The sequence below is a fragment of the Alligator sinensis genome, unplaced genomic scaffold (genome assembly GCF_000455745.1).
Source record: "Alligator sinensis unplaced genomic scaffold, ASM45574v1 scaffold755_2, whole genome shotgun sequence".
Lineage (NCBI taxonomy): Eukaryota > Metazoa > Chordata > Crocodylia > Alligatoridae > Alligator > Alligator sinensis.
In genome coordinates this window covers 4,098,695-4,118,630 of record NW_005841883.1, presented here as the reverse complement: position 1 = coordinate 4,118,630, position 19,936 = coordinate 4,098,695, and the positions used below count along the sequence as shown (strand labels likewise).

The 19,936-nt window shown below is 47.2% G+C and overlaps 1 protein-coding gene across 2 annotated transcripts in view; it reads left to right on the top strand.

Moving 5' to 3' along the window:
* MRVI1 (murine retrovirus integration site 1 homolog) overlaps positions 1–19,936 on the top strand; it is a 238,680-nt gene that overhangs the window by 4,032 nt on the left and 214,712 nt on the right. The window contains exons 3-9 of one of the 2 annotated variants that reach the window (XM_006017678.3): positions 1,253–1,369; positions 1,467–1,647; positions 7,512–7,570; positions 7,742–7,811; positions 8,287–8,445; positions 9,952–10,069; positions 13,754–13,801. In XM_006017678.3, coding sequence (XP_006017740.2) covers positions 1,253–1,369; positions 1,467–1,647; positions 7,512–7,570; positions 7,742–7,811; positions 8,287–8,445; positions 9,952–10,069; positions 13,754–13,801 — 752 coding nt within the window. Of the gene's footprint in view, positions 1–1,252; positions 1,370–1,466; positions 1,648–7,511; positions 7,571–7,741; positions 7,812–8,286; positions 8,446–9,951; positions 10,070–13,753; positions 13,802–19,936 lie in introns of those variants that run through there. The other variant, XM_025196720.1, reaches the window with a different exon arrangement.

Sequence of the window (19,936 nt, the reverse complement as noted above, 5' to 3'; positions counted from 1 at the left end):
GGGGGTCCGTTGGTTGGGGAGGGGGGGGGGTTCTGACCTGTGGTGAGCAGGGGACCCACCTCGCCTAAGCAGCCCCCACACCCAGAGTCCCCACACACTGACCCACATCCCCCCACCACACACCCACCATGTGATAAGGAAACCAAAAGCAAACATTAAAACATATAGATGTTTAGGATTCATTTTATTATTATGCTAGAGACACTGATAGGCTTCCAAATTGCTTTAAGATTGTAAATACAGCAATACAACATTGCCCATCTGATCAATCCCTCTCTCTAACTCTCTCTCTCTCTCTCTCTTTTGTTTTCATTGTGGAAGAACGTGGATTTTGGGGTATTTTAAAAAGTGAATTTGAGATGCTGCTTCAGCAGTCCATTTGGCACAAGGGGTAGTGTCTCCCAGATACAATTGCCCAAGCCCCAGAAGCTCCTGAGGGCGAGCATCCCTGAGCTGCTGGCCAGGGCAGGTTTTTATGGTGCTGGCCCCAGGCTCCAGCTCCCCCTGGTTGCATATCTGGGAGGAGCCAGGCAGGGTTATTTTGCCCCAAGTGGCACAATTTGCTCCACAGCAAAATGCATGTTCAGGCACTTGTGCTGAGGCAAAAAGCCCCGGCTCAAATTTGCGCTGCTTCCATTTGAGCTGCTGCAAGCACTTGTGCTTGCATATGTGGACGTGCCCTATGACACCATTGAAAGGATGTCGGTGTACCCCAAGTGACCCCCCCACCCCCCATGACATCCTGGTTGAGAATCACTGATTTACAGCATCATTTCTTTTTAAATTTAACAGATTTCTTATTAAATTTATTATATGCAGCCCTCTATTTGCCAGCCCTCCTGACCTGCTCTTTTTTGGGTGCAGTTTATGCCTATTAGCTTTGTTCTATTAAAATTATGTGACTTGGGATCTGGCTGCCTGGGTAATGGTCTTTTTCCCAGTGAGCTGTCACTTATAGTTGAGGTCAGCAAAGGTACTCAAGCAAGCAAGTCCTGATTTAAAACGTCTGGGTGCTGGTGGCAGAGTCCTCAGTGAAGACTTAAAATTTGGTTCTTTTTACTGGTCTGACAGAGCATGTAACTATTGGTCTCTAGGGCATAATGCAAATCAGATTTCCTCTTAGGCCCTTGGTTGGAGGGGGGAGGAGGGTGCTGGTGGTATGAGAAAAATTGGTTGGGGAACTTTCCCCTTTTAAGTGAGCCTCATGGGGAAAGAAAATTGTATGGTTGTTATTTCACTTATTTCATTTTAGGAAAGGCTAGTACTGCAGCTGATGAATACATAACTAATAATATACTGAACTTTGTTCATTGTTCCGAAGATGATTTGATCAGCTTTACCTTTGAAGTTTGCAAAACTAAGGAGACAGGTACCCTTATTCCTCTAGTATTGCAAGTGTTCTAAAACCAAACAGGACATTTTAAAAATAGACTGAACAATTCAATATATCTCTTTCTTTTTTACAGGACTAGTTCCTGCTTCTGTTTTAATAAAATATTTAGAAGATGTCACAGGACAGAACCATGAAAACTGCAGATTGTTATTGCTGTACAATATGTTAGACCCTGAAAGACAGAATATCTTTATTGATAGAGAAACATTTCATGCTACTATGAAAAGTTGGATTGCCATGTGCTCCCAGGATTGGTAACTCAGTTTATTTTATTCACTTATTTTGGCTAAGTCATCTCTTATTTTCAAACAGCATGCATCTAATACCACAGTCCTCACTGAGGCCAGTATCTATTTAAATCACCAGGTATTTTGTCTCTGTAAGAATTTAAAGGTATGCCCCCCTCAAATTGCTTTCTAAAAAAGCAATACCAAAAAGTAAGATGACATATTTGGAGATGTATGCTTTTTATGTTTAAAACCAAGAGATCAATAGAGACACCTGTGCTTTAAGCTGAGTTCTTTGACTTCTAGTACAACATTATACAAGTAATTTAAGTCTAAATCCCTACCTTAGCACTTAGGATGAGATTACACTTCACAATTGGATCATGTTAAAAGCACTTAAAATGTAAATGATCACACATTAAGGTTCATTAACTAGTGCTAAGTACACCTTAGGGGCACAGATAGACATGCAGGCCCCAGCTCTAACTCATGGCACTTTATGTAAAAGCCCCCTACCTTCTCCTCTGTTAGAGTCCAACCCCCCACCGACTCAACAGACATTTGCATGTTGGGTCACAGTGGGGAGGGGGGACTGAGACTGCCTGCAGCAGAGGAGCTGCCCTTCTCCCCCTGCTGCTGCCTCCTCCCCCTACCCCCCATTTTAGTACTGTTTGCAGAAAGGGGGAGGGGAGGGGAGGGGAGAGGGAACAGGCTGGGGTTTGCCCAGCCTGAGCTGGAGCGGGGAGAGTTGGCAGGGGGGCTGAGACAGGGGAGCTCCAATCCACTTGCCGCTCCCCTCCCCCGATCAAGTGGGGCAAACCCCAGTGCACAGCTCACTTCCCCCTCCCCTCCTTCAGACAGCTCTGGGGGTGGAGCTGGGTTGCATCAACCCAACCCCAATTGCATGACAGATTAACTGTAGGGAACCCAAGGTCCCTAAGGCACTCCAAAGTGGAGTGCCTTTATCTGATCCCTCATTTGATGAAGATTAATTTGTTCAGCAATTGGCCACCTTAAAAGCACTCTCCAGCCATGCATGTGTATCACAACATGGCTGTAGAACACTTTCAGGGGGCTGATCGTGTAACGAATGTAACTTCTGGCTGCACCCCAGGTGTCTTAAAGTTGTGCCACTTTGCGTCAGGATTATCTTTTGAGTTTGGCTACCTAATTTAAGTTAAATTAAGTTTTTGGTGTACATCTGAGAGAGAACCAACAATTTGCAATCCCCCAGTATCCCAGGAGGCACTGCTTCCAGATGGACTATCATCCAGGATTTTACAGCCTTGGACTGACAGTTGGGACCAGCCAGGTAACAGGTGGGTGAGGATGCTGCATCCTTTACCCCCAGATCCCTCCCTTGCCACCCCAATTTCCCCCTCTGCTGGAGAGGAGGGATGGAGGCGGGGAGGTGGAGGGGCAAGGAGCTACTTGCAGCCTCTAGCAATGCCCCTGCTCAACAGCCCTCTGGTGGCAGATCTGAGCAGTGCACATTGGAGAAGGTGTGTAAACCCTGAACATATGACTGATGATTACTAGCACTAGTTAACTGTAATGCAGACTAATATTTCTTAGAATTACCACTTGCTAACTCTAATGTGTAATCTCATCTTCAGCCTACATACTTGTGGTATATGCTGGAGATAGCTGCAAGGGAAGAATAGTTCTCCAAAAACTGCATTGTAGTGATAGACCTGTTAATCCATCCTACCATCCATGACCAAATACACAGATCCTTTCAGTCAAACACAAAGAACCCTTTTTATAGCTTCACTTTTTACATCTTCACTCTCCCCTTTCTGTGTGGTGAAACTGCCAGTGCTGTTGCTTGAAACTGTATTAATCCATTAAATGAAGAGTGGATCTGTACTCTAATGCTCATAGCCACAATAAATTTATGTAACCGATGCATAGAGAAATGATGATGTTGCCCACAGGATGCCATTTTTACTATTGTGTCCCAGAAGTCAGTGAGGTTTGGGGACCATTTTCTGTGGGTCCTTTTCTTCATTTATGAAATGATAATACTACTACTTTGCCTGCCCCTCCAAAGGAATACAGTGAATCTAAACTACTTTTGTGATCCTTACCTGAAGTGCTACAGTCTTCTTCCTAGCAGTGTTTTGGCCCTCTCATCCTCCCAGTAGAGATCCTGGGCTGACTCTGGTCCACCTGTGTTTTATTTTCGAAGAGTATTAACCATAAACCATCAAAAGTGATAATGGTAATTATGTGGCCACCTGATATTTTTCCCCAACAACACTCTGAAAACCATCTTTTAAAGTTAAAATTACAATAATTATTCTATGCCAGTGACAATGTATTTTCTTCTTCATGTGGACTCAACTCGGAGGCTCTGTTTGTCTGTGAATCTAAATGGCATATGTTTTCTTTTTCACAAGGAGGTTTACTTATTCCTCTTCTCAGGTGTCATGGAGTCCTTGGGGGTAGTGCTTGCTCTGGACCACTACTGCCATCTCAGTTTCTGAGAGCATCCCCTAAAGTTGGCCAAGGAGTGGCTTGTAGGGTGGGGCAGGTATGGGGAGACTTGGGTTCCTTGCCGTCCATGGTCCTGACTCAGACCTAGTTCAGAGCTAGTTCTGTTCCTGAGAAGAAGGACTTTTGCCTTTTTTTGAGAAAACAAACACAATCTAAGAGCATCTATACATGTGCTCTGGAGTGTGATGGGGGGTGCTTTAATTAGAGCGCCCACAGCATCACCTGTATTCAGTATCCTGCTCTTCAAAATGACAGTGGAGGTGCTTTAACTAAAGCTTGTTTGATAATGTTTAGTTAAAGCACCCCTGTCACCATTTTCAAATGTGCATAGAGATTGCTGGAGCATGCTAATTAGCATAGTCCAGCAAACTTGCAGAAGGCTCTATTAATCTAATTGGCATGTGTCAGAGCAGAGGTCCATCACATGTATAAGTGCCTCAATATGGCAAGCAGGAAATGGGCAGCTCCCCTTCAGTAGTGGCATTTATTGGGGAAAAGGCCCAAGGGCAAAGTTCTCTGCCCTCCTACAAAGGGGTTAATCAGTTCCTTTTTCACCAATCCAGCCCACACAGCCGAAGCACTTTGTCATGGGGAAAAGCAGAAAGGTGGACCCCAGAATACAAAGGGGGAACCCCGGGGCCCGGAACCCACGGAGGGGTAAGAAGGAGAAAGCAAGTGTAAAGGGAAACACTTACCTGCAGCAGGACCCACGGCAAAACCAGAACTTGAGGAGAGACCCGTGCTGATCGTCAGCTGCTCCTTTATACAGCTGCGGCTGGCTGGTGACGTCATCAGCAATCGCCGGCTGGTGGAAATAAAACGGGCCTCTAGCAAAGAAGAGGAAAGCAGATTGGTGCCTGCATGAGCACCAGCAGGAGGTGTCACTCCAAAGCTCCCGAGGGAGCAAGAAGAGCCGGAGGCTGCTTCCCTCAGTGGGGAAGTACCCTCCAGTATGAGCTGCAAGCCAGAGACTGCTGGCTGCAGCAAGAGGAGCCAAGAACCGGAGGCGGCTCCCCAAGGCCAGGAACCCAGGCATAGAAGCCGAAAGGCGCAGAAAGACCCCGATGCCAGGAGCTGCAACAAAGGGGCTGGAAAGCCCGACACAACTCCCTGCGCCAGACTAGGTGGGACCGTCGAGGGCACCAGGAAAGATGGAGAGACGCACCAGGCTGGGTGACGAGGGAGAAGAGTCGTGGTGGAGTCCACAGGCTATCCTGGCCACATACAGGGCCTAACTTAGACCTATAGTGCCGAAGGGCAGGTGGTCTGCAACTAGGCAGAGGGGGACAGCTGGGTCCCTCAGAGTGGATAGTGGTTTTTCTTTGTGTTTTATGTTTCCCCCTTTTGGAGGGGCTGAGGGTCAGAGCTCTTTTGGAGACTTGGTGTTACTTAAACCTTGGGGTTGGTTTGCTAGCCTTAGGGAAAAGGTTGTGGCCTTGCAACCCGGGCAGGATACCTTAGGCTGCTTGGCTTTAGCTGGGGCGACCACCCCCTTACGAAAGTAATCAGGGGCTCAACAGTCGGGAACCTGGCCAGGAGGACAACCATGACCCATCAAGGTTTGGTGTAAGGGCGAGGTACAGAGGAGGTGGAGCCTTGCAGAAGACCGCCAGATAAACGTCCCACTGTCGAGGGACCCCAAGTGGTCAGACCCTCCACTGAAATAATATTCAAAGTTGTGGCAGGCAAGATTGGGGAAGACCACACCGGAAGCAAACACCTTCTCGATGGACCACCGGGGACGGTAAGGCAAACACCACCAAACATCCGGGCCAGAGTCGCACGTGACCGGATGTTCAAGGCCAGGTAGGCACACACCCCCAAAGATTTTCAGCTATTCCATTTCTTATCTGCCCAGCTGCTGAGCCCCTAAAGGTACTCTGCCAGTCTCTCTCTCCAGTCTATCTCCTAGAAGCCAACACCCTCCTTGTTCACACTTACCTCGCTATTGTTATTCAGCTTTCCTCCAACCTCCTGGGTGTAAGCCATCTCACTCTTGTTGTGACAACAAAGCTATTCAAATTTCTGTGGATGCTAGAGGTCTATCTTGTCTCATCTCATACATAAACAGATTTTTGCTTCACTGTCTGTTAACCCACTCCTTCTCCTGTGCTAGCTTTATGAATAAGCTGAGGAATGCACCCTTATAACAACATGAACACATTTTAAAACAGAAATATTACAATAAAACCCATAGTTCATCTCAGCAGAGTAAGAGACAATCTTGCTGTATAATTAATGTTGCTATAGTATGTCAGGCCCTGAGGGTGGCCATAGAGCCCCCACAGTGGTTGCCTGGAGCCTGCCTCACTTGCCCACTCTGACCTCGCAGGGGCCCACCTTGCTGTCTCACCTGCTACACCTTGATGTTAAACTAAAATGGGGAGGCTGCCCTCAGAGGTCGGTGAGCTCAGGATGTACTTCCAGCCCTAACACTCCTGTCTCAACTTTGCCTCTTTGGTTCAGAGTCCTGACTCCACTGTACAATTTCTCCATCTCCTGGATATTGATGTGGAGGGGCTCCCCTGGCCTCCACTGCAGCACTTAGTCCTTCAGATCTTAAACCTTTGCCTGGGCTTTGGCCTTCTGGCCTCGGCCCTCTGACTGTCTGTGCCCCTCAGCCCAGGTCCATTTCAGGGCCCTGTGACCCCACATCTTGCCCCCCTTGGGCTTTGGGCTTGCTCCCACAGTCCTTAAGGCCTTAGGTCCCCTCTTATCATTTGTCCTGATGGGTTCTGTCTGTGGCCACAGTCTGTTTCATTGCAGGCTCTGACTCTCAGTTCACAATCTATTTCTCCAGCAACATGGCAGTGCCTCTCTGGATGCTCACTGTGATTTCCAAGCCTCCCCTTACAGTCACTTTTGGTCTCCCGGTTTTAAACATAAATACAGGCATAAGCAAACTGCTTCAAACTAAAATCTTTCCCGAGCCTTGGTCTGTGTCACACCACATTATTTGTTATTATAACAAATAATTTCACATTGGTGTCTGGTGCTGTGGGGCTTCCTTTCAGTCCCTTGTGGTCTGGAGCTCCTTTACCCTGGCAGGTCAGAGCCAGTCTGTGGCCTCAGCCATGGTCCTGGCCTTAAGAAGCCTGTAACCACCCCGTCCCCTGCCACCCCGTCATCTATACATGCTTTCCGCATCAGTCCTGGCAATTTTAGTCCTGATTGTGCTTCCCACACCCGAGGCAAGCAGGCATTTGCTCACTGCTCCTACAGCCAACTGATTTGAGGTAGGGGACCCATTACAGTTACCTTCAGTGATTATGTAGCGTTCAGCATTACAGTAAAGCAAACTTCCTCGTAAAGGAAAAATGGGATGGATAAATGTGCTGGGGTTATTTTAATCTTTAAATAGGTGAACTTGTATTAATTTTTCTAAAATTTAGTATTTCAGATAAGTCCATTGAAAATAAGTCTACAAATAAAAGAAACCTGGATAAAAATAGTAAGTATCTTTGATCCTATTTTTCTTTTAAATATGTAGCATGTTTTGTGCACTACTGTATTACATTATAAGCATAAATATTATATGCAATATATTTGACACATTCTTTGTAACTATTATGTACATTCACAAATGGCATTAACATTGTAATATTTTCTGTCCGTTTTCCAGGAGGAAATATATTATTTTTAACTGAGGAAGATGCTGAGACTTTTCAAGGAGCAGCTGAAGACTCAGATATGTATGTTGTATTGGTGATGCCCAACCTTTTCATCCCATGGCCCGGATGAATGGTGCCATGTTGGTCTGCATGCTGAATATGGACCGTGGCCTGATCTGGCATGCAGCGTGGCACAGCCAGGCCTGATTCAGCCATGAGGAAATGGCCCAACTGGGGCCTTATGCCTGCCCTGCACGCCTGGATATCTAGGATCCAAGGCAGCTGCATCTCTTGGCTTTAAAACCATTTTTACACTTAAATGTAAACTTTAATTTTTTTAGATATTGGGACATCTTATTTATTAATTACATCCACCAAAGGGTTGGATGATAATGCCTAACTTTTTTAAGTCTCCATGTCAGATTTGGTCCAGATCAACATAGTGATAGTTGCAAGAAAATTGTATTCCGCTTAAGATATGATTCAAATTTAAATGTTATTTGAACCAAATATCTGAATTAATGGTATGGTTTTTTTTCTTTCCATTTTGTTGAAGGCAATTTGATGCTCTAACTAGTAGTGTTGCAGACTTAAAATACAAGTATCAGAAATTAACTGGCCAGGTACTGGGTACACAGAAAGCAATGGAAGTATCAGATGAAATCTGCCTGCAATTGATGGATGAAGTTGCAGAACTGAAAGGCAAGCTAACAAGGTATGGCTCATCCCTAGAATAGATTATTTTCTGGTCAGCTTCCTTGTATCTGAAAAAAAATGTTTCATTTAAACTCCACCTTCACTAATATGTCATATTCCTTCAATTCTAAAACAACTGTGCAAATGAAACAAATTGCCTAGAGGGTAGGGCTAGGATCTGGAATGACTTGGATAGATTGGAGAAATGTTCCATGATCCATCAAATGAAATGCAACAAGGACAAGTGCAAAGTTTTTCACTTGAGGTGGAATAATTGCATGCACAAATACAGACAGGGGAATGACTAGCTAGGCTGCAGTACTGTGGAGGTTATAGTGGATCATAAGCTGAATATGAGACAACAGCATGCTCTTGTTGTAAAAAAGGCCATGGTATACTGTATTAATAGGAATGTGTCTTCCAAATCAAGGAAAATGATTCTTCTGCTTTATTTGGCATTGGTGGGACACCACTTGCAATACTATATCCAGTTTCGGGCCCCATACTTCCAGAAAGATATGGACAGATTAGAAGAGAGCAGAAAGCAACAGAAATAATTACAGAACTGGGAAGCATGACTTACGAGGAAAGGCTGAAAAAACTAGGATTATTTAGTCTTGGGAAGAAAGAGACTGAGGCAGGATTGATAACAGTCTTCAAATACCGCTGAAGAGTTATTAGAGAGAGGATGGAGATGGGCTTTTCTCTGTAACTAAAGGGGACCGGACTCTCTGTCCTTGTAAGTTTTCAAGAGCAAGTTAGACAGACACTTGGCTGGGATGGTTTGGTCAGGGATGATGCTACCCTAAACAAGGGGCTGAACTAGATTGGTTTAACTAAGTGTTTGGGAACTCTCCAGGAGATCTGATTTTTTTCAGATGAAGGTGGGGAGAAATTGTGGAAATACAGTAAGAAATGTCTCTCTTTCTTGTTAATGTCTCACTAAAGTTTTCTATGATCTCATGTAGTTTCATTAGGTAATAATTAATTTATCCCCTTTTTTTGCATGTGTGTAATTTTCCATCAGTCTTCTTGCTTTTTTTTGTTTTATTCTTTTCTACTATACTTCTCTCTTTCTTTTCAAACTCCCATCCATTCTCAATTTTCAAGACATTTTGACTGTATCAAAGCACCAATATTTTTTTGCCGGTAGGATAATGCATCTTGCTGCCAAAGAACTAAAAGCCAGTTTGGTATCTTGTGATCTTCACTTCAGAATTTCAAAAAATGTTGAGCCGTACCTGATAAAGACCTGTAAATAATCTAAATGTAGAAGTTCTTGGGTGCTAGTGGGAGCTCCAAGCATCAGGTGCTTTAAAAATTGGTTTATAATCCTTAAATCATGTCCCTTTTTAAAAATAAACATAGTGCTAGAAGGGACCTCGGGAGATCATCAAGTTTAACCCTCTACTCAAAGTGGAATCATACCTGTCTAAGCCATCCTAGACAAATGTTTGTCTAACCTGTTCTTAAAAGCTTCAGGAGCAACACTCACATGCATGGCTGATACACATTTATTTTTCAGATTGGAGCAGTATCCTGTACATTTAAAATGTATATCGAATGAGCTTGAAGATTTCAAGAGCAATTTAGTGAGCTTTTGTGAGGAGAATCACATGATTCATGGATATTGCAGAAGTCTGGTACATGTGTTTTTGTTTTGTTTTTTATATTGCACCAAGAAAAGATGTCCATTCTTATTTTTAAAGCAGGGATTGTCAACTGAGGGTACTTGGAAAGGGGCTAGGAGGTACACACAGGTGGGTGGGCAAGGATGTAGCACCACCAACCTGCGCCACCACCAACCAGGAGTAGGGCCGGGGGCGGATGGGGAGGAGTGAGGGCAGTGCCTCCTTTGTACAGGCCAGACAGGTACCACCAAGCCAGCCAGATATGGGAGGGTAGGCCCTCACACATGGCAACCATGGTCACCACCCCACACCACCACATGTGAGCCCTCCCCACCATCTCTGCATCTGGCCGCTGCCACCTCCTCTCCACCCTGCCAGAAGTGTACCCAGAAGGGGTACACTCCTTAAAGGTTGAAAACTCCTGTTTTAAAGGAATGGTCATACAAACTGTCAGCAGTGTTTCACTTCACTATTCTAATATAATAAAGCCTTAATCTTAGGGCTGTGCAAAACGGTACTTTTCCATTTTGCCTTGAGTTTTGACAGTTCAACGGAACAGTGTTTCGTATCGAATTTCACTTCCAGTCAAAACAGCTGTTCTGTTCTGTTCCATCGAAACAGAAAGACTGTTCTGATGCTGTTTAGATGTTTCACTGAGGATGGAGAGTCAGCCCAGCTGGACTGACTTCCCATCCCCAATGCTAGATTGCTGGGTGCAGGAGGTAGCCCAGCTGGGCTGCTTTCCTGTCCCATGCGTGAAATCGTGCCGGAGCTGGGCTGCCTCTTACCCCCACTGCAATCCTCCGCAGGGGACCGGGAAGCAGCCCAGGTGGGCTGCCTCTCACCTCTGGCACAATCTAGTGTGGGGGACGGGGAAGCAGCCCAGGTGTGCTGCCTCGCTGCCCCCTACTGGATCTTGTGCTGGGGATGGGAAGTCAGCCTAGCTAAACTGACTTCCCATCCCCAGCCTATGGTCAAAATGTTTCAACTTTCAAAACATTTCGACCAGCTTCATTTTGTTTCAAGGCTATTTCGACGGCCTTTATTTTGTTCCGATTTTGCTGTTTCAACCTCAGAATTGGTCAAAACCATGTTAAAATGAAACAGCCGGCAAAATTTTGCACAGCCCTACTTTGTCTATAATGCTCTGGGCCAACTGTGCATGCATTGTCCACAGGGCAGGCAGTGATTTGGCTGGCCCGGAACATTACAGAAAGGAGGAGGCTGGGGGGAAGGGAGTGGGCCAGGTGGCTGGGGGCAGAACATGGCATGGCATGCTCCCTGCTGTGTTGTGCTGCCTGATGCAGGATGTGGCCACCTGGCGTGCTGCCATGGGGCACTGCCGCACAGCGCAGCACACCATGTCATGCCTGCTCCCTTCCCCACTGCCTTCTGCTCCCTGCCTCAGCCAGCAGGGAGCGGGAGGTGGCAGGGAGGGAGAGAAGAGGGGAGTGGGCATTGCGTGCAACACAGCCCTGCAGCTGTGCACCCTTCCCTGGTGCACTGTGCAGCCCTGCAGCAGTGCACCCTGCCCCACCCCAATGTGTCCCTGACCACCTGCCCTGCTCCCTGGACCCCGACTGCCTCCACCCAGGGAGGGGAAGCAGGGAGGCGAGGTGGGGGTGGTTCTACACTGCCAGACACTGAGCATGGGGCACGGGGTGGAGGCAACAGCCGCCACGTGCAAGCTTCCCCCCTCCCCCCTTCCTGGGTGGCGGTGGGGGCACATGGGACCAGACACGGGAGGAGCCGGGGAAGGGGGACACATGACCCCTCTTTGGCTCCCCTGTGCTGCACTCCTGGACAAGCTCTGATTGGCCCATGATCCGGTCCAGCCAGGGCCCTGTTCATGGTGATGGGGCCCCGGCCGGGCTGGGTCATGGGCAGTCTGAGTCTGGTGGCTCCTCCAGAGGCACAATGCCGGAGAGCCAAGGGAGAGAGGGGGCCATGGCCCCCTGGTCTATGCATGGGGCAAGGGTGGGCCGCAGCTGCGGGCTGTGCTCAGCCTCTGCTCTGTGCCTCACTGCTGCTACTTTGACACTGGTGCAGCACGACACCATGTGAGTTCTGCTGCTGGGCGAGCCAGACAGCAAGGCACCTGGCACAGCATGGTGCTGCTGCCAGTGCAGTGGCAGCAAGGCATGGAGCAGAGGCTGAGTGCAGCCTGCAGCTGCAGCCGACCCTTGCCCCTTGCACAGACCGGGGGCCACGGGCCACACCCCTGGATCAGCCATGGGGCTCTGATTGCCTCATGACCTGGCCTGGCTGGGGCCCTATTCATGGTGACTGGGGCCCTTCCTGGGTTGGGTCATGGGACAATTGGAGCCCAGCAGCTCCTTCAGAGGTGAGGTGCAAGGGAGTGGGGGAATGGACCTGGACCCAGGGGGAAGTTGGGGAGAGCAGGCCTGGACCTGAATTGGGGGGGGGGCACATGGGCCTGTATCCTGGCCTACCTGTCATTCTTGATGGGCAATTTGCTAGTTTCAAAATATTTTTGGGTCCTACTTGACAAGGACTTGCAAATAATCTAAATGTAAACATTTTGGGAGCATTTGTGGGAACTCCAAGTATCAGATGCTTTAATAACTGGGTCATAACCCTTAAAGTTGTAGTAATCGAATGCTGGGCTTTTTCTTCTAATTCAGGGTTTTTCAACTATTTTTAAGGAATGTACCCCTTCTGGGTACACTTCTGGTGGAGCAGGGGGGTAGTGGTGGCCAGACTTGGAGTGGAGCAGGGGGTAGTGGTGGCTGGACATGGACACGGAGCAGGGTGGCAGTGGCAGTGGCTAGACCCAGAGCCTGGAGTGGGGGCTTGCACATGGTGGCAGTGCAGGGTAGTGGATGGCGGTGGCAGCTGCCACATGCAAGCTTCCAACCCCCCCCACCCCCCCAGGTGTCCAGCCGCCCTAGTGGTGCCTGTGCAGTCTACAGAGGTGAGATGCTGCCCTCGACACCCCCGCCCCCCGGCCCTGCTCCTGGGAGTCGGTGGCATGGGGTGGTGGGTGGCAGCCCTCTCTCCCTGCCCACCCATGTGTACCCCCTAGCCCCTTTCCAAGTACCCCCAGGGTTATGCATACCACCAGTTGACCCCTGTTCTAATTGTTAGGGAAATGTTTGATTTATAGAATATTCCTTCATAACCTTTTAATGATGTTACAATGAAGGATCATCCTTCTGTCTGCTGACTACAAGTAGGGAGTGTTAAGAAATATTTCATGACCCAGTGGCTCACAATATGGAGAATTCAGTTTGTTCCATTACAGGGAATAGATCGCTATCTGAAATTTTTCCACCTCCTGCTGATTTAGGGGCTGTGGAACATGACGGAAATGGGTGTCTTTTCCATGGGGTCATCTCTAAGAGCCATTTTTCAGTAAGAATTTGATACCAAGATGGAGGGATAAAATGATGAGGGAAAATAACCATTATTAGTCTTTTCATAAACCTGGTAGTTTAATTCAGTCTATTCATGTATCAAATTCATGTGCTGAAAACTGGATTTGATAGGTGAATATATCAAATTTAGTTTTCAGAACATGTTTCTTTTAATAAAAACACTGAATGAAGATTAATATACAGATGCCATAATATTAGTCCTAGTCTTTGTTACGAACAGTACTGGGCCTTTATTTAGTTGGAGTTTCTTTCCCCCCAGCATATTTTAATTAACATTTTTTTTCCTTTTACAATGTAGAAAAAACAAGTCGACTCTCTTTCTACAAAATTAACTTCATTAGAGGAGGTGGGTAATGATTGTTTTGAAATATCAAATGGTTTTTGTTTTTTAAGCCAATAATACAATGTCATGATTGGTGCACTAACAACAATAGGATTTTGTTTCTTGTTTTGTTTTAAAAAAGATTTCATGATGTCTTGCAACAAAATGAAAACAGGACAGAGGAATCTTCTCAAGCCTAAAACTGTGATCCTATTGGAAGCAACAGCTTATTGAATATTATTTGTGTTTCCTGTAACAAGCCTAATATTTTTACTTTTCCCCTGGAGATTTATTTTTTGAAAGTTTACAAGTGTGTTAGCAAAAATGTTTTACTTTAACCTACATTCTTTACACTACTTGTTTGGTCATCTGAAGAAAAAACAATATGTTTTTCTTACCTGTAATGCAATCAGTAAATCCTAAAGTTCTTGGCGATTTTATTTTTAAAACAGCAGCATAATAACAAAAGATATGGGTAGCAGTAAATGATGTCCCCTTGCAAGAAACTTCTGTAAAATATGATTTCTGCTCAACCTTTCATATGTTTAGTTCCACATTTTTCTCTTAAGTCTAGGAGACTTTTGTTCTGTTACTGGTAAGTAATGTAGAGGATGCCATACTTAAAAGAAGACTATGTTTTCTAACTTCAGTTCAACAAGATATTTAAGTGCATAACTAAGCTTATGCATGTGAATCGCACCTTTTACTTCAGTATGACCTGATCTATGCTTAAGTACCTTCTTGAACCTGATCTAGTTTGGAAAAAAATTGGTATTGGCTATATTTCAGTGTTGTTTCAAGGTGTTGTTGGTATAGAACAATGTGGCTAGGGACAGACATTCAAAAAGCCCAAGCCTGAATTGATTCAATCTTTCAAGGTTAGTCTAACTTGGAGAGAGTGAACCGGTTTGCAAGTGAATAGACATTTGGCATATGCCTGCAGTGGCTCAGGCCAGAAGCCCAGGGGCGCTAGAGCAGCCCTTCTCTTCCAACATGCGAGCTGAGCAGAGGGGGGCATGGCCAGGCACCGATAGGAATGAGTTAGGGGAGGGGTTTAAACACCCACCTCGGCCTGTAGGGTTCAGAGGGTGGGGGAAGAGGGAGTGTCTGCTTGGTAAGGGGGGAGGAGGAGGGGAGAGCTCTGCCCACCCCAGCAGCTTCCTGACAGCTGGGAGCGATCCCCACACACAGGGCTGCCTGGCCCCAGAGGGGAACTCTTCCCCCTCCTCCCTCTCCCCCACTGGTGCAGGGAACGGAGGGGGGCTCTGTTTGGTGCTGGGGGAGGGGGACTCTTTCCTGCTCCTCCTCCTCCCTCCCCACCCATGTGGAGTAGGGAAGGAGGCACTGCAAGGCTGCTTGGCCTTAGAAGGGGACTCTTCCCCTTGCTTCTCCCCCACCACCAAGGGGTGGGGAGGGGGGCTCCATGTAATGCTGTCTGGTCCCCGATGAGGACTCTTCCCCATCCCCCCCGCAGGGTGACAAGGGGGGCTGTGTTCCATGCTGGGGGGGGTAATCTTCCCCCTCCTTTTCCTCCCCTGCTTCCACCCCCAAGGTGGGGCTCTCTGCAGGCTACCTGGCCCCAGCCCCGGAGGGGGACATTTCCCCTCTTGCAGGGTGGTGGGGGAGCTCTGTTCAGTGCTGGGAGGGGAAATCTTTCCCTTCCTCCATCCCCCACCCCCTGCAGCCACAGGGCAGGGAGGGGCAGCTCTTGCAGTGCTCCCTGGCCTGGCCCAGCCAGGGTGCAGGGAGTGGCTGTAACAGAGCCGCAACTGCTGGGGCTGGCCCCAGCCCCATGGCCCGGTTAGGCCTGGCCTTGCTCAGTCCTGGCTAAGGCTGCCGCTTGGTGGGTCCAGGCCAGGCCGGGCTGCGGGAGTGGGTCCACCCTTGGCTGGTGCAGCTCAGTGATAGGGAGGTGAGAGCAGCCAGGCAGCTGCTTCCCCTGTCAGTGAGCACAACCTGGCATCCATGGCCAGCAGCTGGATGGGCAGTGGCTTATCCAGGCCCGTTCAGAAGCACTGCAGGCCCAGAGCCTGGCAGCCACTCACCACTAGGCTCACTGAGGCCTCATGAGTATCCGCAGTGCCTCTGAACAGGCCTGGATAAGCTGCTGCCATCCAGCCACTGGCCGCGCACACTGGGCTGTGCTCACTGACAGGGGAAACAGCTGCCCGGCTGTGCTTGCCGTTCTATCACTGAGCTGCACCCGCCAGGTGTGGCCCCACCCCTGCAGTCTGGCCCGCCCCCAACCAAGTGGCTGCCTTAGCTGGGGCTGAGCGAGGCCAGGCTCTGCCGGGCTGCAGGACCAGGGTCACCCCCAGCAGCTGTGACTCCATTAAAGCCACTCCCTATGCCCCAGCTGGGCCAGGCCAGGAAGCACCACAAGAGCCTCCACTCCTGCCCCATGGTGGAGGGGGGGTTGCGAAAGGAAGGGGAAGAATTTCTCCCCTGCAGCACTGAAGAAAGCCCCTGCTGCCCCACAGGGTGAAGTGTCCCCCTCCGGGGCCAGGGCTGGGGCTGGGCAGCCTGCACAGAGTCCCCCCTCCCCACCCCTCAGTGGTGGGGGCAAGGGAGGAGGAGGGGGAAGAGTACCCTCCAGCATAGAACAGAGCCCCCCTCCCCACCCTGCAGTGGGAGGAGGAGGAAAAGTCCCCATCTGGGGCTGAGCAGAATTACATGGAGCCAGCACTGGGGTTGCTGGGGGGACCGCTCCCCCATCAGTGATTGGCCACTGGTTTAGTACGTGTTTAGGACTGTGAATCCAAAAAGATGACAAATCTGGTAGGGAAATACAAATTGCCTGAGTGAAGGATTGACATTAGAGGGATGGGGGTGAGGAGGTGAATTCAACTAGGTTACAGAAAATACAATGTTAGCCAACGAAGCCCAGGGATGGGGGAAGGGGAGGGAGGGGGTTCGCAATGCTGAGAGAGAAAGAAGATAGATGCACACAAACCCGTTACAATGGTCTGCAATGGTGGAGCAAGTAGTTCGAAGAAAGTGTCTCAGTCCATATAGAGTCTCATCACAGGGGTCCTCTTCAGGTGGAGCGGGGTCGTCCATTCCTGACAAATCCTCTCTAAGTGAAGTCCATCTGGTGCAGAGAGGGGTTCGGGCAGTCCCCTCTGGGTCCAGTACAGCAGTGGTTCGTCTGGTGGGGTCGGAGTACTGGCGGTGTCCCGTGATGTGTTCCACATAGATGTCCCGGGACCAGCGGATGGTGTTGGACACCATGAGGCAGCGCACCAGCTTGGTGTAGTGGCGGGAGACACGGCAGGCACACAGGACGCTCTTGTTGCTGGGGTACCAGGCTCCGAGCATTCCCATGATGAGCGCATCAACCATCATGTCGTTGCCACGGCCCCTCAGGATGTCATTCGACCAGGTTTATCTCAAACCATTTTCAGCCATTTTCAAACTGGCTTATGTGCTCTGAATGTTTGTTCTATTACAGGCTTAAACCAGTTTCTGATCACTTAAACTGATTTATGGGTTATGTCTGTCCCTATTCTGTATGGTACTAGGAGACTACTGATGGAATAAGCTCTAAATTTATATGCTTAATAAACTTAGTCTCTAAAGCTGTACACTAAACCTCATGGATCTGGTGTGTAAGTAGTAATACATCTCTTTATCTCTGTATCTGATTCTGGATACTGAATCAGGAGAAATATTTTAGTTTAGAAAATTGTGCTTGTGTAATAGTACATGGTATTCCTCTTTCTGTTTTTTCATTGCTTTATTTTGTTTAAAAATTGTAATTGGTACTTTTTAGGACTGTAGGGCTGTAGTGTACAGACAGATGGCCCAATTAATTCATTGGATTCTTCTGGTAGAACCCAGGCAGCAGTGGAAAATAACCACAGATGGAGTATAGCACACATGCTACCTGCAACTTGCACTCCGTCAACATGTTTGGATTTGTGTGCCATCTACAAAGGGGATATGTTTCATTGGTGAGATGGGATCAGACACAGAGCACCCCAGAGATATTGGGAATCCTCTGCCAAAACAATTCCTGTAGAGCAGTGGTTCTCAACCTTTTTGGACTTGAGGCACCCCTCCTTACCTTGTTAACTGAATGGCACCAATGGCACCAAATTTTTAAAAACTAACTTTTTATATTACAGTGCTTATCTCCTTGCAGAAGGGCTGGGGAGTGGGAGTGGGGAACCAACCGGGCCAGGACAAACCTGAGCTTGTGTTTATCTGCTTACCTCCTCTCATCTTGCGGCATTCTTCAAGGGCTCTGATAGCACCCCAGGGTCCTATGGCATCCTGGCTGAAAACCACAGAGATCTGGCTGGAGTCAAGACCTGTCCTCCCTTGGGACGGGACCAATATGTCACTACTCTGTGACCTCTTCTTCTGCTGGTGGTAGTGTCTTTCCTCATGCATCGAAATATGTTTATAAGTAAAAATGTATGTTTATATCTACAAACATGGACTAGGATGTAAAGTCAAGCTATGTTCTTTCTGGCTTGCATATCCTCAACATCAATAAAGCTTCCGCAGCTGGAACTGGGTCAAAAATTCTGTTGATGATATAGGAGCCAGAAAAGAATCTCCCAGAGCTGAACTGCCTCTACAGGGATAAGCTGAATAAAAGCTTATTTTTCTTAGTCAAGTGACCTTGAATATACAGACTTCCTTTTTCTGTTTTGAATAAAATTGTGTCATATCACATACTTGCTTGATATGTGATTATAACTTCACTTTGTCCTAGATTCATAGATTTCATAGACGTTAGGGCTGGAAGGGACCTCGTGAGATCATAGAGTCCAGCCCCCTGCCCAAGGGCAGGAAGTCAGCTGGGGTGAGATGACCCCAGCAAGGTAAGCATCCAGGCGTTTCTTGAATGTATCCAGAGTAGGTGCTTGCACTACTTCTGGGGGAGTCTACACTAGACTTTGGAGACTTGGAAAGTAAGTTTTTCCTTATGTCCAATCTAAAATGATCGTCTAGTAGTTTGTGACTGTTAGACCTTGCCTTCCCTTCTTTGTTTGATGGGGTGTTGGTTATAGCCTTGTTGGGCTGAGGACATAGGCAGACAAGGTTCTTTGGATAAATGTTGTATCTTTTATTAGACCAACTAAATAGTTGGAAAAAATTTTATGTGCAAGTCTTTGGGCACAAACACTCTTGTTCTGGCATTGGAGAGAGTCTACTGGTGTTTTGTGTGCTCTCCTGGATGGAATAGGTTCAATATGCAAAATGCAGGTCTGTGAAAATGCAAACACGTGGCGGTGAGGATCCAAGACAATGGGACACAATAAGTGAGAGACAGGTAGGTTGGGAGAGGAGGGAAGGGAATGTAACTGGTAAAATGCAGACAGGTTACCTGGGGTTATCAGATGGCAGGCAGATTATAATGTGCCATAAATCCAATGTCTATATTTAGTCTATGATTTTTTGTATCCAGTAGATTAATGGAGTGAAGTTCGTAAACTCATCTATGAAAGGTGTTTTGTAAATTCCCTTTGAGGATTAGAACTGAGAAATTCAAGAGAGAGTAGTTGTCTTGTGAGAAGTTTGTCTTTGATAGATTTTTTGGTGTGCGTTCATTCTGGTATGCAGTTGTTTGGTTTCTCTTACATATTTTCTATCAGGACATTTAGTGCATTGGATGAGAAATTACATTTCTTTGTATGATGCCATATACGTCAATGGGGTACTGCACATGAAGAATGAACAAGTCTGTCTTAGAATAAGCTTCAGCTTAATGTGAAACATACTGCCGAATCACACATGTGAAATTATTTTCTTGCAGTTCTATGTACTATATTACTTTTCTTCCCATTTGATGTTTGGTCTTTTAAAGTGCTGGTCAAGTCCTATTCTGTTTTGCACACAGAATGTCTTGTTTTGATAGTCTGCTTTCCATTAATTTTTAAATTTTATTAAAGTGCAGAGGCCCATGAGGAGAAAATGCAGCTATTTTAAGGTGTTGTAAGTTTCAAGTGCATGGGAATATTTTTCAGGGCATTATACAGGAAATAAAATCTTACAAGAATAGTATGTTTCAGGCCTTGATGGAATAATCTATGTAGCTCATCTAATGTATCAGTTTTGAAAGCCAGTAAAATTTAACTTATTTGTGTGTGTTGTGAGGGAGGGTATTGTGTGTGTGTGTGTGTGGCCTAATATATATATATATATATA